A 15,799-nucleotide genomic window follows, 5' to 3' on the forward strand; every position below is an offset into this window, starting at 1 on the left:
ATCCTTAAGAAAAAAATATTGTTACTATAATCTTATTCCTGAGTAGATCTTTTCATGTTTACATAAAAATTGATTATCATATGGTTTCTAAAGCGTGTTTTTTCTAATGTACATTGTACTTTATAAGCAGGAATAACATGAGTATTATATACAATCAATATAATAATATAGCTTATATATGTACAATATGATCTAATGGTATGATACTACATATAATTATTTCTTAATAATAAAAAATGCAAAAACAGGAACGAGACTGCACATCATACACATTAAGGTCCTCGTCTACGAAAATTCATATTTACCAGAAAGGGCACCTGTAAATTAAATATGATTTCATTAACATATAACAATACATTATATTATATAATTAATAAATAATTATAAAATTATATTTAATATTTATATGTAATATATTGTAAATAAAGTAATAAAAAAATACCATCCAATGTAACATTGACACAAATTCTCGTTATTAGTAGCTTGCTGAATTAAAAGATCAACTTGGCGTTGGACACTCAGTGTTTCTTCGTGAGAGAAATCACGTCCAGTTAATTTATCCCTTACTCTTGTTATGATGGTAAGAGCTTTTTTGTTCAATGCTTCTGGTTGATTAGTATCACCTACAGTAATAATAAGTCCAATTTATTTTTTCACGTATTTTATTATTTACATGCAAATTTTTAATTATCATTATTCTTTCTGTTTGATAGACTACAAAAACTTGAATTTTATCAAGATAAATAATTTACCTCCATTTTCAACGCTACATGGTACTCCTTTCTTTGGTAATGTGGCGGTAAGAGAATCTAATACATCGCTGTGCTCTTGATTACTACTGGCACTCATTCCTTGGGCATCAGATCTTTTACCTTTTAATGCGGCATTGTCCATCAACCGCCAGTTTAACAAAGGATCATAAACAAACGCTTCTAGCACTGCCATCAAACTATCTTTGTTACGATGTAAGACTGACATTACTGATTCACAAGTTCTTCTGTACGTGCCCTCGATTCCCGTTACTTCCATTGCATTGATTAACATTCTTGTTAGCCGGAACGGAATTTTCTCGGGAAACTTCTCACGAGTCATGGCTACTTCGAAGCAATCTCCGAAGTCAATGTGCAATATTTTCCCACTTAAACGATCCAACATCAAATTAGATGGATGTCGATCACCAAGGCCAAGAATATATCCTACTATAGACATTACAGCGAGAGAACGAGTGTAATTTGTTCTACGATCAAACCATACTTCACTTGACGGTGATTTTAACCAAAGAAGTCGTGACAAATCATCACCATGTGTATGCTCAAGGGCATGTTCGAACACTTCAACCTTTTGCATGAGCATAAGATGGTCATAACCCGGTGCCATCTGTAAATCAACTTGTAATTAAATTAACTAAAACAGGATAACATATATATAGTATTATGTACTTACTCTTAACATTATCTTATGTTCTATGTTTAGTAGTATTTTCTTTTTTTCTCTGTAATCTCTAATTAATGTATGTAATGTATCACAATGTGGTACCCAACCAATCAGACCACTATTTGTGGATAGTGGAATTACAGCATACCTCTGAATATAAAATCTAGTTAATAAAATTCTACATTGTGAAATAATATTATAGGCTTTTCAATATTTTGATATACTTACTTGGATAGTAAGATTTCTTCTAAAGGTATCTGGATCATGCAACAGGAGGGTATTGACTAGACCAAATAATTGCATTACTCGTTCATCCTGTCTGAGATCTTCATGTCCTTTCAAAAGGAACATGTAATCTTTACCATTGCTACCTACAAACGTTAAATATTTAAAATGTTTAATGTGTTCAATGATTAATTACATATTAAATTAACTAATGAAATTCAAAGATAGCTGACCTTTTATACATAATTTTCGCGGTCGCTGTTTGCTTGTTATCACTTGCATGGAACTATGTATACTTGCTATCCTAACTATTGGTTGTCCAGGACTATAGCTGCCTGGCACGGCCAATTCTAAATCCCTACAAAGAAGTAATTTTGGACTGACATACTGAAGTTCTAAACTAGTTAGCTGCGGTAACTGTCGAGATATCCTCCTAAAAACGTGATAATACAAATCCCAAGCTTGATTCAAATCACGGACATTGCGCGAAGCTTTATATCTGCGACACCATTCTTGTGCCTCCATTAAATCTCTGCCATAAGCTTGATTGAAAGATGTTTCTTTTAAAGTCTGTGGGCCTCTCTCTAACATTGCATGTAAGGGCTCTAACGTATCAAACATTCCCCGAACGTTTCTTTCACCGAAATATAATCTGCTGGCTTCTTCCAGCCCTTCATGCCACAATTCATGCCAGAGAATCGCGACTCTGATTAATTCGTCACTAGCCATCATTGCTTGTTGCACCAGAGTCGGGCTATGTTCGCACATACTTTTAAGAATTTTATTGGCGGCAGTCTTTCTGGCATGACTGGCGCTTTTCGACGCTACAGTCAAAGGATAGACCAAGGCTTGAGGATGTGTTTTTCCAATATCTATCAAGAGATGATGTATACATCTACCAACTAAAGCTCTGGGTGTATCTATCCTTGCTATAAGTTGCGGAATTACTTGTAGCCAAGTATTGATTTCGATTAAACGGATACCTTCGACGATAGCTTCATACACTTCTGGCCACTGACCATAATCAAACCATAAGGTCAACAAACGAAGTGTATCTTGCAAAGAATTACCATGGGAAAGATTAATAGATCTGAAAAACCCTTCAACTGCTGGTACAGTAAATTGAGATATGTATTGTGAACTAGAAAGATTACCGCGAGTTCCGTTTCCTGGAATGTTCTCATTATTCGAATCGCCTTGTTGATGTTTATAAAATAAAACCGTTTCAAAGTTAGTATATGCAAAAGCATGCCATGCTTTGTACCAAGTAGGATCGTGTTCTGTAGCTGCAGCATAATAAGATAGCACCGCCGGAATAGAATGTTCATTTATGCCCTGCAAAGCTTCCAACCATTCTCCAAGCTTCAAATAACATCTAGCAAGTAATCGTTTTCTTACTTCTTGTTGTTTCTCATCTTCTTGATTTACCACCGACACAGTCGTCGGTTGTAAAGACATCTGCACAAATCTTTGCAACTGATTGTACGCTTCTTCGCGTTTATTTGCCACCCACATGTGCTTGCAATAAGCGAATGTCACTTGAGGATGAGTGGTTGGTAATGGCTGATCAGGAGTTAAAGAAGGATCTGTTCCAAGCAACATAACTAATGTTTTGTGACATAACATTAAACTGCCACTTTTCCTGCAGAGACTAGCGTATTTTAACCATGTATACATATCATCCTGGGGTGAAACTACCAGTGTGTGAACCTGTATAATCTTTTGCCAGTCTTCAACTATCCTCTGCCCACCTTGAAGCCTTTCCCACCACATGGATTTAATAGTGGACCTTCTTTCTGGGACCAATTTAAATTGTATTACTTCCTCTAGTTCTGCTAACTTCTGGACCTCCACCATGGCATTATAAGCTCTCTGATAACTTTCACCAGCCATGGCAGTCAATTCTGTGTCTAATAAATCTCTAGCACTATCAATTAGCTGATGAGCAATATCATATTGTTCATCATGAATTGCTAAAACAGCTCTATAAAAGGCGCCATCTTGAGTATCCTTTGGTATCAAGGAGACATATTTTTCCATACTTTCCCACTGATTTAAACCCCATGCTGCAGCCGCTGCCATTCTAGCCATTCTCTGCTTGGTTTCGTCGCTTTGATGTGACCACTGTTTCGTAGCGACATCGTGCAATTGTCCCCATTCCCCAAGAGCTTCTAAACAACGCATTTCACCTAGAGTTGACTCTACATCCGTAGAGTTGCTTTCTAATCTTTCTCTGTACAATTGCAAAGCTTTATCCCAATTATGCAATTTTTCATACCAACGAATTTGCACTTTTAAGTCTTGTTGATTATTTTGATTCATAACATATTCCAGTAAACCTTCTGCAGCTTCTTTTTGTTGAAGTTTGTTATTGATAGAAATTAAAGATTCAAAAACATTGCTATTTCTGCTTTTGTGAAACTCGTCTTCTTTATAATGTAATGCCTTTGCATAAGCTCTACAGTGCATTGCTCTTTCACCCAAAATTTTATTATCCAAAGGTAATGGCCCCTTATCACAATGTTCCATGAATTCTGCTAGGTTTAAGATCGTCTGTGTTATCTCTGGAAGATCAGGAACCATTAATGCTTGTTGTAAAGTTTGTATAAGCTCCGCTTTGTACGTGTCGTCTAATTCAGTCCAACAGGAAACGAAAGCAGCATTAAATAAGTCTCTCGGTAATTGAGAATAGGTTTGTGCAAGAGCCCAACATGATCTTAATGCAGGTGACGGTGATTCTTTGAGCAAACCTATCGACAAACTTCTTAGCCATTCCAGCCAATCGTCCTTTGAAACTCTTCTCGTTGCAGTCCAGGCTTTTTGAAGATTCGAAGCGGATACATGTAATCTTTTAATCGTAGTCGTGTCAGACGGTGTCAAAGATAAGTCACGATTTTTGTTTCTTGCATGTCGATGTCTCATTAAGAGATAATCTTCGCCGTCAGCAACGGTAGTCTCTGTCAAAATTTTATCAATTAGAACATCGTAACGCGAATTAACAATTTTATGCTTCGTCATAACTTTCTGTACTAATAAGATAAAGATCTGATATTTTTTCCCTAATTGTATCACTAACGCGCATAATGTGTCCATCGCCGTATTTCGTAGCTCTGGACACTGATCCAAAGTCCGTACCAAAGGATGCACGATTCTAGATGCAAAATCTGTGAAATCCAATGTATCTGCTAAATGATCAACAGTTTCAAGCGCCACTTTGTTCACAGTTATTGGGCAATCAGTGGCATGGAATAATTTCACAATTGGTGGTAAAACTAGATGAAGATAATTGTCTAGATTATTTCCAAATTTTTGGAGTGCTTGAAGAAGCTTCACTGTGACCCATCTATCCTTACTTGTGTCATGCGTTAAAACTCTTAATATTTGTGGCATCAATTGAGGTAAGTATATTTTAAATTCTGCACCTAATGCTACAGCAATATGTTCAACTAAAAGTATCAGCGTGCTCTGTAATGGACTATTCACAGTCCAAAATTCTTTAATTAAATTAAATATATCGTCTAAATAATTTCTAATATGCTGCTTCACAATGGCAATAAGGACAGCCAGTTGTTGAAACAGGAACTCTCGAAAGTTAACATCTGCTGTACGAACCACATTAAGGAAGCTCGGCATCACTTGAGAGATATATGGAACACATTTAATACCTAAACTTTTAAATATAAAGGTTACAGCTTGAACCACCATAGTATGATGCTGCGATAACGTCGGATCACGGATAATTCTCATAAGCGTTGCAATTGCGATAGCTGGATAATATTCTTCTAAAGTTGACGAGGACATATTCACTAACATTTCGCTAGTAGTTAAATCTTGTGTGTTTTCAGTTTCACTTTTAGTATCAGCCATAGAAGTGAGAGTATCCAATTGAGAGTCAATCTGACCAAGATTCATCTTATGTTTATATGGATCCAAAGCACCTAATAATCCAAGAACTCTTATAGTTTCTCTTCTAATAATTAATTGTTGCTCTGTTTTTAAGAAATTTATCAATACATCTAGTAATGAAGGATATTGCATATATGGTTTAACAACATGTCCTGTGCTTCCAACTAGTTGACCAAGGACCCATAAAGCAACTCCCCTTTTTTCTGGAGAACTTGCGTCGACTAGCATCTCCAGCAATATACAGAGGAGCTCAGGCATCCATTGTTGCATTTCAGCACCATTAACTTCCGCTAGATCACCAATAGCGCGTAGTATAGCTAGAATCACACCAGGATTAGATTCAGGTTCCTTTAACTTTGGGACAAGGACTTTCAGGATGGGTTCCATGTATGGTCGAATAAGTCTTGGCGCACTGACGACCAGATGATCCAACATTCGTGCAGCTTGCTCCTTGTTACGACCCATACCTGAGTGTTCTAATTCTGTTAAAAATTGAATAAGTGTTTTACGAAGAGAGGGCATAACGTATGCTGGATTCATCGTGCTTAATCGTCCGATTGTGCGAATTGCTAATTCTCTTATTTCGAACATTTCATCATTCATCGCAATAAATAATGCAGAAAGATTTTCTGCTTGTGCCAAATGAATATCAAATGAGTCATCTAGGGAAGCTAAAACCCAGAGTCTTACATCAGGATCTGTGTCTGTTATGCCCACAACTAACAATTTTCCAAGAACAGTAGAGACAGTATTAGTTACTGTTGGTCCAGGTTGATTTAACGCTAATCGCAACAATCGTGAACATGTTCTTACAGCCTCTAATCGAACTTCTGCTTGTTCAGACGTAAGAAAATGGTCGGCACATCGCCTTACAAACTGTAAAAGTGGATTGCCATCAAAATTAAAGGTTCCAAGAGTCTTCAATGCTAAAACTGTAGATGGAATATCCACTTCAGTGGGAGGTCCAGAGATAGGACTAGTTGCAGTCCATGGTGCACCAGGATGTCTTAAAGGTTTCTGCATCAAAACTTGAGATAACATTCGTAAAAGTCCTTGAGATATATCAGGTTTCAATGATGGTACACTGTGAGCTAGTTCCCTGAGAGATGTTGTAAGAATGGGACTTAATCCAGTCTGTAACATAGATTCTAACAGATCTCTCACATCTGCAGCTATTACTTGTTTTACCGCATGTCCGAGTAAAGTAATACAAACGAATACTGCAGGTTCCAAAGATGCTCCACGTTTTTTAGTAGACGTTTCCTTAGAAGGTAACAAATTCTTGATCACTTCCATAATTTTTGAAAGATAGGGATTTATCGAATCTTCTACCGCAACTGCTATAAGTCCAATTGTAGTAAATGCGGCATATCGATCTTTCTCTCTACTACGTAAAGTCATTAAAAGATACGTTAATGATTCTCTCAAGTGATCTTTCGTAAATTTTTCTTTATTAAATGCTGCAAGCCTAGGTAACAACATCATAAGAGCATGTTGGATATGTGGATTTCTAGACATTCTCTGGTTCATTACATCATTATAAATATCATCTAATCTTTCTTGCATTAAACAACGACATACTGCAGATTCATGTGCTGGATATAATGTTTGTTGAGAATTGGTAGAATTTTGAGAAGAACTAAACCACTTAGACACTATCGTTGTTTTTAATCGCGGCATCAACGACAATATATCGTTTTCATTTTGTTGGGTAGAACAATTTAGTCGTTCCATTAACGTTTCATAATTTCTCTCCCACTGAATGTTACTACATCTTAGCAATTCATTCAATACCAGTAGTGAACCATGTATTCTATCATCTCTATTTACTCCTCTTTCTCTGGTATACACTTCTTCAAATCCTGACACTATTTCATCATAACATTGCTTGTACCATTGTGACTTGTGCATTTGTTTTGCTGTTTCTCTCTGTGCAGTGACAACCAAAGCAGCTCTCAATGCTTCAACAGCGCCTTCTCTTATTACAGGTTTTGGATCACGTATTGCATTAAATATGAGTTCAAAAAATGGTGTCACTTGTTGAAAAAAATATGTAGGCATAGAAACAGCAAGTTCTCTTAAAACAAGGACAGCAGCATGTCTTTTACCTTCATGTCTATCACCACCAAGCCATTCAAAGGCACGCTTTACTTCAAATTCTACATATTCTGCTGTATAAGTACCAGAAACTAATGCTAGTTTACCAACTGTTTTCGCAGCTAACTCCATAACACCCACATCATTAGAAGGTAATAAATTCCTTAAATAATTTGCAAATCTTATAGTTCTTGTGTTAATATTCCCTACATCAGCTCCAATAAGGCAAACTATGGCTAAGATCCCACCCTTTTTTTCATTTACATCTGACCCAGATACCATCTCAAATATGTGGTGATTAAATTCATCCATAAAAGCTGTAATTTCTTCCTGTGATGCTTCGCGTAGTTCTGTTTTAACATAGAGACACAGGTCTCTAGCTGCTTTGTTACGTATTTCTTCATTCCTGGATTTAAGTCTTTGAACAAATTGTTGTACAAGTGTACTCGACATTGTTAAAAATTTACAGATGCCACTTCTACAATAGTACTTTTATAAATATTCTCGTAATGATATCTAAAAAGATGACATTTTTAAACATTGAAAGGGGTTAAGAGGAAATATAAAGTAGTGTTATCTCTTATATACCTATTTGACATCACACGAATTTTGCGTTATGATGAACCATTTTCATGATTGTTATGACTCCTTTAAATTTCTTGATGATTAAAGTTTTCAATGTGTTTTCAATCACATTATTACAGTACGTCTGTCATATATATTCTTCATGTTTTGATGCACACCAATTACAAGTGAAATAAATTACGAATGAAAATCTGTGTGTCGTGTACACACAAATAACTAAATTAGTTCAATGCCATTAATTCAGTGAATTTGTGGTAAATATAGAAAAACAATGAGATAGTGCGCCTTTCGAAAGAATTATCTTAAGTTTATAACCTCTACATTGGTTAATATGGGATGCTCAACTAAATTGTGCGCTTTAGGACATTTCCCCCACTCCTCTTGATATAGGATGCATTTACGTTATCTATTATTTCTAATTTAAACATAGTTTATAATCTTAAAACTACATAGAAATATAAAAAAAAGTACAAACTAATTCATAAATTATTCAATATATTTTTTAACAAAAATAAATATTTCAAATATTAAATCAACAATATTAAATTCATGTCAATTTTAACTTTTTCTTATATCTGTCATACAGTTAATGTAAATCATGCTATAAAGTATTTATTAATCATATATTCCAAAAGTTAGTTCATTTTGTTTTAAGATTCCTGACTTTAAATTAATGTTGTAATTTTTTAACTTTATAAAATAAAACTTTAAAGTTCTATTTTTATTAAATACATAATATATATCAGCATATAAATTTTATATTTATTTATATCTTCTATATTGACTACAGATATATGAACATACATATACATAATATGTATATTAGAACATATGCATGAGTATAGTTCATACCATACGATGAGAAATAAATAAATACACTAAAATCAACCACACAAAATGTTCTTTCACATCAAATTTACACACGGTTCATTCATTGTCTATCAAGTCACGTGATTACAGGAGTAGTTTTTCAATGTACAGCTGATTTTAAATTGATTATGAAATTAAAACAAATTGTCAATCAATAATTATTAACATCAAACTAAAGTTTTATAAACATGTATTGAAAAATATTTCAAATATAGCTTTTGATATTAATAGATTATAATATATTCAATTTACCTATTGTTCACTCTGAAAGTGTCATAACATTCATCAATCTTACATCATTAACGATGAAACACAAGTTTTAATGACTTTTCATTTTGTGAATTGCTTAGTTGATAAACGTACTAAAAAACATGGTACTCGTTTGGAGGTTATTTACAAGAAGCATTTCTTCACAAAGAATAAAATTTCGTAAATCAATGATCACACATAAACAGTTATTTTATACGTGTTTAACGCCATCAATCAGATTTAGTAGAAAGAGCCCTATATTTTCAATTTTAAGATGTCATACAACGAATGCTATAAAAACCAAAAGTTTAAACTCTACAGTACGATTTACCACAAAAAAAAGAGAAACGTCAGAATTAAAAAATTTAATTGTCCTAGCAGTACCTGAGAAATGGAGGTTATTCGGTGCTATTACCTTTTTATTAATTTCATCTACCATAACAATGGTAGTACCATTTTCTTTAGGAAAATTAATTGATATTATTTATGCAAGTGACAAAGAAGATACGAAGAAAAACCTTAATCAATTGTGCATTATTTTGTTTGGAGTATTTGTTATTGGAGCTCTATGCAATTTCTGCAGAATATATTTAATGTCTACTACTGGACATAGGATTACGCAGTCTTTAAGAAAACAATTGTATGCTGCCATTCTTCGACAAGAAATAGCAGTTTTTGATAAATGTAATACAGGAGAATTTGTTGGTCGATTGTCTGGTATAACTCTTAACTTTTTAAAAATTCTTTTATATATGTATCAATCTTTCATATTGTTAATTAATTTCAGGAGATACACAACTTGTTAGCCAAGCATTAACAAGTAACATATCAGATGGATTACGTTCTACTTTTATGAGTATTTGTGGGATATCAATGATGCTTTATGCCTCGCCTAAATTGGCCATAATTGGTCTAACTATCGTGCCACCAGTTGCAGGTTTAGCCATAGTATGTGGTCGCTATTTAAAGAAGATTTCTAAAGACATGCAAAATAATTTAGCAGAACTAAATACAATTGCTGAAGAGAGAATTAGCAATATAAGAACAGTAAAAGCTTTTTCAAAAGAAATAAATGAATCCAATTATTATAATTCCCAGCTAGACAATGTGCTTAAAATTTGTTATAAGGAAAGTTTATGCAGAGGGATATTTTTTGGATTAACTGGTTTTTCTGGAAATGTGATTATCTTGTCTGTTTTATATTATGGTGGGGCTATGGTTTCCGATTCCTCTCTTACAGTTGGAAGCTTAAGCGCATTCTTAATGTATGCAGTGTATGTTGCAATATCTTTAAATGGCTTATCTTCATTTTATAGTGAATTAAATAAAGCATTAGGCGCAAATATGCGTTTAGCTGAATTGATTGAAAGAGAGCCAACAATACCAATTCAAGGTGGTAAAATTCTGGAAAAGCAGTTATCCGGTGATATTGAATTCCAAAATGTCAATTTTGCTTATCCTACAAGAAGAAATACATGGGTTTTGAAAAACTTCAGTTTAAAAATCCCACCATGTATGGTAATTGCTATCGTTGGAGCATCAGGTTCTGGAAAGTCTACAATCGCTTCACTCTTATTGAGACTTTATGATCCCAATTTAGGATCTATACTTTTGGACAAACATGATCTTCAATCTCTTAACCCAGCATGGGTGAGATCACAGATCAGTATAGTTTCTCAGGAACCTATTCTCTTTAGTGGTACAATAAGAGAGAACATATTATATGGAGCAATAGATTCAGTAAAACATGATGTAGAAGAAGTTGCAAAATATGCACACGTTTTAGAATTTACAAAAAATATGCCAGATGGTTTAGATACATTAGTTGGAGAACGGGGTATTACTCTTAGTGGTGGACAAAGGCAAAGAGTTGCTATCGCTAGGGCTTTAATAAAGGTAAGAGCATTACTGAGATAAAAATTGTCCAATAAAAACTAGTAATCCAGAATTATTTGTACTTAGGAGCCTAAAATCTTAATCTTGGATGAAGCTACAAGTGCATTAGATGCAGAGAGTGAACATTATGTACAGAAAGCTTTAGAAAAAGCTGTTCAAGGACGGACAGTTCTAACCATAGCTCACAGATTAAGTACAATAAAAAATGCAGATAAAGTCATTGTTTTGAAAGAAGGGCAAGTAACGGAAACGGGAACTTATAAAGAACTTGTGAGCTTAAAGGACAGTTATTTTCATAAGTTAGTTCAACATCAAACCTTTGCTTAATTTCTGGAGTTTAATAAAAATCACCAATAATTAATGATTAATGTGTTCAGTAAACCAGAAATACTAAGAAATACTTAATAATCTATAAAAATAATGTACAAAGGTTATTGAAAATAGCATCTGTAATAAATGATTAATAAATTTATTAATTTAATTTCTGAAATACAATGTTTTATTCTGTAATTATGGTTTTTAAATATTCGTAACTTTTATCTATATCATGTTCTATTTCTTATGAAATTTTAAAACCATATTTTGTGTATATATAAATCATTTTCACAAAGAGTGAAAAAAAATCTCACCAAAGACAAATTAAACATTTTAGAAATGAGACCTAATACATGTTTATATGGTGTGCTTAAATAATTTATAAAACACAAACAATTACTACATCAAGCTGTGATTTAATCACAAAATTATATATATATATATATTTTTTTAATCTAAGGAATAAGGCAGGTATTGTAAATAATTACTATTTGGTAATAATTTTTAATATATTTTCTATAAAATAATATACACTCCTATTTTAAGTTATATCAATGTATTATATCATTGATCTATGTTGTATTTAAATTAATATATTGTTATTATAATTATTTTTAAGATAAACCATCTCTAGACTTGTGTCTGCATAAAAATATTCAATAAAAACATATGACCAGAAGCAAATTGTTGTTGTAATTAAACTAGGCTGATTATTAAATTACACAAGCCGGTAATATAATCTCCATTTTAACAGAAAAGAGAATATTGCCATATTTGTATTATCTGACAATTATTCAACTGTTACATTTCTAAGAAAACACAGCAAGACATAAAGAGAGCAGTATCATTCATTTCTCCAACTAGAAAAGACAAACATTTTATTCTTACTATGTTTTACCCTTTTCTATATAGGAGATGTATATAATAAAGGCATCTTTTTTATCAATTTCAACTTGAATCGTTAAATGGAATCTATGGTTTGATCTCATCTATGCTTAATACAATTGATCAGTCATCTTTATAGAAATATGTCTAATAAGTATTAATTTCAAAGACCCAGTGCATCTTTTATGTTGAGAATTATTTCTCAATTAATAAAATTTTGAGACATCTTTTTATGTAAGATCAGTAATTGATTTAGTCCACAATGATTGGATTTATGCTCCCTATTTGCCAGTAAAATATATTGCAAAGCACCAAAATGTATGTTTAAAATGTTTCTTTGTTTATATCACATGTTATATTTGTTACAAGCCATGTAAAAATTTTATGTGCTTCAGTTACAAACACAGCCACATTCTAAGTAGAAACTTTATCTGCATAAATTTACTGTTAAGCTTGTTTATAAATTAATTTGAAATAAAATCCAAACCATGGTCAAAACTGGTCATTAATATTATAATGTTCTGGAAATAGGTAGTGTTTTGCTTTCTACAGGAGCTTAGAAATTCATATGAACACATCTCTGTACAATTCCAAAATTTACCTGATTTAATGGTAATTATAAAGTTAATGAAATGGTAAAGAACATATGATTAGAGAATTTCTTGTAAATCTTACAATATCTCTTTATACGACTTATGTATCAAATCACTTAAGAGAAGTCATATATAAATCATGTTTGAACTACAATAAAAAATTTTGTAATGTAAACAATCGTTTTTTCAGTATTTGTTCTTCTTCATGTTTTCTGTTATAATAAAAATCAAATATTAAAAATAAGTGAATAGAACCTTCTTCTTACACGTTATTAACTTCTAGATGATTGTACCGCCTCTTGCTCCATGGGTTCATCATCCTGTTGAAATACGGATAATGTTTCTTCTTCATCTACTTCCATTAGTTCCACTGCTTCCTGTTCTTTTTTACTCATGACATTTTCTATTACTGTGTCACTATCCTCTATTTTATTTCTGATAGAAGTTATATTATTACCTTGTAATTGCGCTACATTACTATCTTCAATAGACATTTTTTCTTTGTGTTCTGATTGACATGTTATCGTAGGATTTTGATTTTCTGATTCTTCTGTTATTTCAACAATTGGTGAGATATCTTCCTTTACATTAATACATTCTGAGTCTCTTGGTTCTTCGACAATAGGAATTGGATCAGGTACTATGGACTTCATCACTCTCATCTTGTTCTCATCTTCTACAGTTTCTGTGATAGTTAAATTATCTTTTTCCTGGTTACAATTAAAATTTTTTATTGCGTTAGCTTTAGAACATGGTTCCTCCACTAAAGGTTTTGAATCTTTTATTAATTCTACTTCTTTACTTTGTTCCTTTAGATTCTCTACATCTACAGACATATCTTCTGATGTATTTATAGTTTCTTCTGTATTTACATTATCAGTAGATAAAATTAAATTATTTGTAGATTGTTCTGAATTATTTGTTGTAGATGTACTTCCCATATTGTTATTTTTTAATGTTAATGATTCCTTGTTTGAACCAGATGTATTGATAATTGATTGAATGTTTCCTACTTCCGTACCTAACTTTATTGTGCTTTCCAAATTTTCATTAGTATTTAAAAGATTTTCAACAACTGGATTAACTGATTCTTTGTTGTCCAATACCGTTTTGATTTCAACATCTGACTTAACCAATATATCATTACTTTTACTTGAATCTTCTTGTACATGTATTGACATTGTCTCCATCTCTGTCTTCTCATTCACTTTAGAATTATCTACATAAAACTTCGATGATTTATTCTCATTTGAACTGAAATCTTTAGTCTGAAAAGTAGTTTGCAATTTCCTTGAGGAGTCTGCAGGATCTCCTCCTTCATTTTCTAACTCTAAGCTAGGCTGAGAACTGGTGTCCTCGTTCATAATTGCTTCTGAAACATCACTAATAATTCCAGAAGTTTCAGGAACAATGGTTGACATGTTTTGCATCGTAGGTCCAATCTGTGAATCCTGTGTTTGTGCTTGAGAATTCAAATTGGACACACCAGAAAATTCTGAAGTAGTTGGTATGGAATTAGATACCACAATGTCGGACTTAGAAGATGTTGATTCTACTTTCTCATGTGAAGGTTTTTGGAAACCAAATACGTGTTTTATTATGTCATTGGTTGGTACAACAGTATGTAACAAAGGTGTTTCATTTTCAACAGTATGCACACTAATTGTAACTGTGGAAGGACAATCTTTTTCCCAATATTCCATCTCTACATCTTGAGGAGGCTGTGTTACAGATGCATCTTCATCTACAGATCCATTAACCATACCATCACCATTCTCGTTCCTTCTAGATAGTGGTCCAGGTTCTCTAGTGGAAACAACCAAAATATTCTTCTCAATAGCTCTCATGAACTTGTCAACCCTGTTGTATTCCTTACGAGGTACTGTTAATAGCTCACAAATTCGTTGAATAGTAAATGGGGCGTTTGCAAATGATTCCAAACGTTCGAGGAGATTGCTTTTCATCGTGTCATAATTGAAATGTTCGACATTCGGACACGGTGCTAGGTCAAGTGTCGGACAACTTTCGTAAAATTCAGTCATCACGCGTGTCAGTTTCTCCCTGAACAATGTTTTGATCAGTGACCACTGATAAACAGGATCACCGGTTTTCGCAACCCAACACAAATAATCCTCGAGTTCTCGAGGTATCTCACTTGGACGCACTTTCTGAAATTCGTCAAGTGCTTGCAATACCTCCTCTAAATTATCCATCTTCACCTCCTGCGCTAGCCTCTCCGCTTTCTTTTGGTCGCTAAATTATTTCTGTCGACTCTCGTCGGATTGGTAAAAATCTATGGTAAAACTTTACGCAAGAAGCAATGAAAAACGCAAACACACCGGGTACTAAATAGCAACAATGAAGGGCAAGGGACGAAGCAGTGCTACCAATACCTTAAAAACATGTCAACGTTGACAGCGTTTGGTTAGTTTTCATTTATCATATTATTTTTTCAACTAATAAAACAATTTACGATTTTTATACATTTAAATCGGATTTACGGAATCTATTTCGATTTCTTCATATGTTTGGAATGATACAATATTGTCATATAAAGTATATTTCACATAAAATTTACATCAATAAAGGATAAAATATACATATATATCTATACCTCTTTTATTGCTATAAATACTTCATATATATATATGTTTAAAAATAATATCTGACAATTGGATAAAAACAAAATGATAATAATTATAAATAATACAAGTAATATAAAAGATAAATAAGACATTTAAATT

General features: G+C 33.0%; 3 protein-coding genes across 5 annotated transcripts; 1 reads left to right on the forward strand and 2 right to left on the reverse strand.

Annotated features, from left to right (window-relative positions):
- Positions 1–4: 4 nt before the first annotated feature.
- On the reverse strand, positions 5–9,462 carry LOC117213553 (serine/threonine-protein kinase mTOR). Of its 3 annotated transcripts, none has more exons than XM_033458984.1 (8): positions 9,370–9,462; positions 8,251–8,438; positions 1,893–8,178; positions 1,663–1,805; positions 1,444–1,584; positions 753–1,377; positions 443–623; positions 5–317 (listed from the first exon to the last, which is right to left on the reverse strand). In XM_033458984.1, exons 3-8 carry the CDS (start codon positions 8,113–8,115, stop codon positions 302–304), a joined length of 7,329 nt encoding a protein of 2,442 aa, XP_033314875.1. In that variant the 5' UTR covers positions 8,116–8,178; positions 8,251–8,438; positions 9,370–9,462; the 3' UTR covers positions 5–301. The 3 variants fall into 3 exon arrangements, 2 of the variants coding, with proteins under 2 accessions (XP_033314875.1, XP_033314885.1); XM_033458994.1 differs by lacking the exon at positions 9,370–9,462 and adding an exon at positions 9,100–9,198; XR_004488680.1 differs by lacking the exons at positions 5–317; positions 443–623; positions 9,370–9,462 and having other exon boundaries at positions 1,237–1,377; positions 1,444–1,597; positions 8,251–8,747.
- On the forward strand, positions 9,384–11,772 carry LOC117213570 (ATP-binding cassette sub-family B member 10, mitochondrial). The gene is made up of 3 exons (XM_033459023.1): positions 9,384–10,083; positions 10,154–11,262; positions 11,329–11,772. Exons 1-3 carry the CDS (start codon positions 9,489–9,491, stop codon positions 11,587–11,589), a joined length of 1,965 nt encoding a protein of 654 aa, XP_033314914.1. The 5' UTR covers positions 9,384–9,488; the 3' UTR covers positions 11,590–11,772.
- A 295-nt stretch (positions 11,773–12,067) lies between these two features.
- LOC117213574 (serine/threonine-protein phosphatase 4 regulatory subunit 2) lies at positions 12,068–15,526 on the reverse strand. Its single transcript, XM_033459037.1, has one exon. The coding sequence runs from the start codon at positions 15,266–15,268 to the stop codon at positions 13,328–13,330; it is 1,941 nt and encodes a 646-aa protein (XP_033314928.1). The 5' UTR covers positions 15,269–15,526; the 3' UTR covers positions 12,068–13,327.
- Positions 15,527–15,799: the final 273 nt, after the last annotated feature.

This window comes from Bombus bifarius, unplaced genomic scaffold (genome assembly GCF_011952205.1).
Source record: "Bombus bifarius isolate JDL3187 unplaced genomic scaffold, Bbif_JDL3187 scf7180000007970, whole genome shotgun sequence".
NCBI lineage: Eukaryota > Metazoa > Arthropoda > Insecta > Hymenoptera > Apidae > Bombus > Bombus bifarius.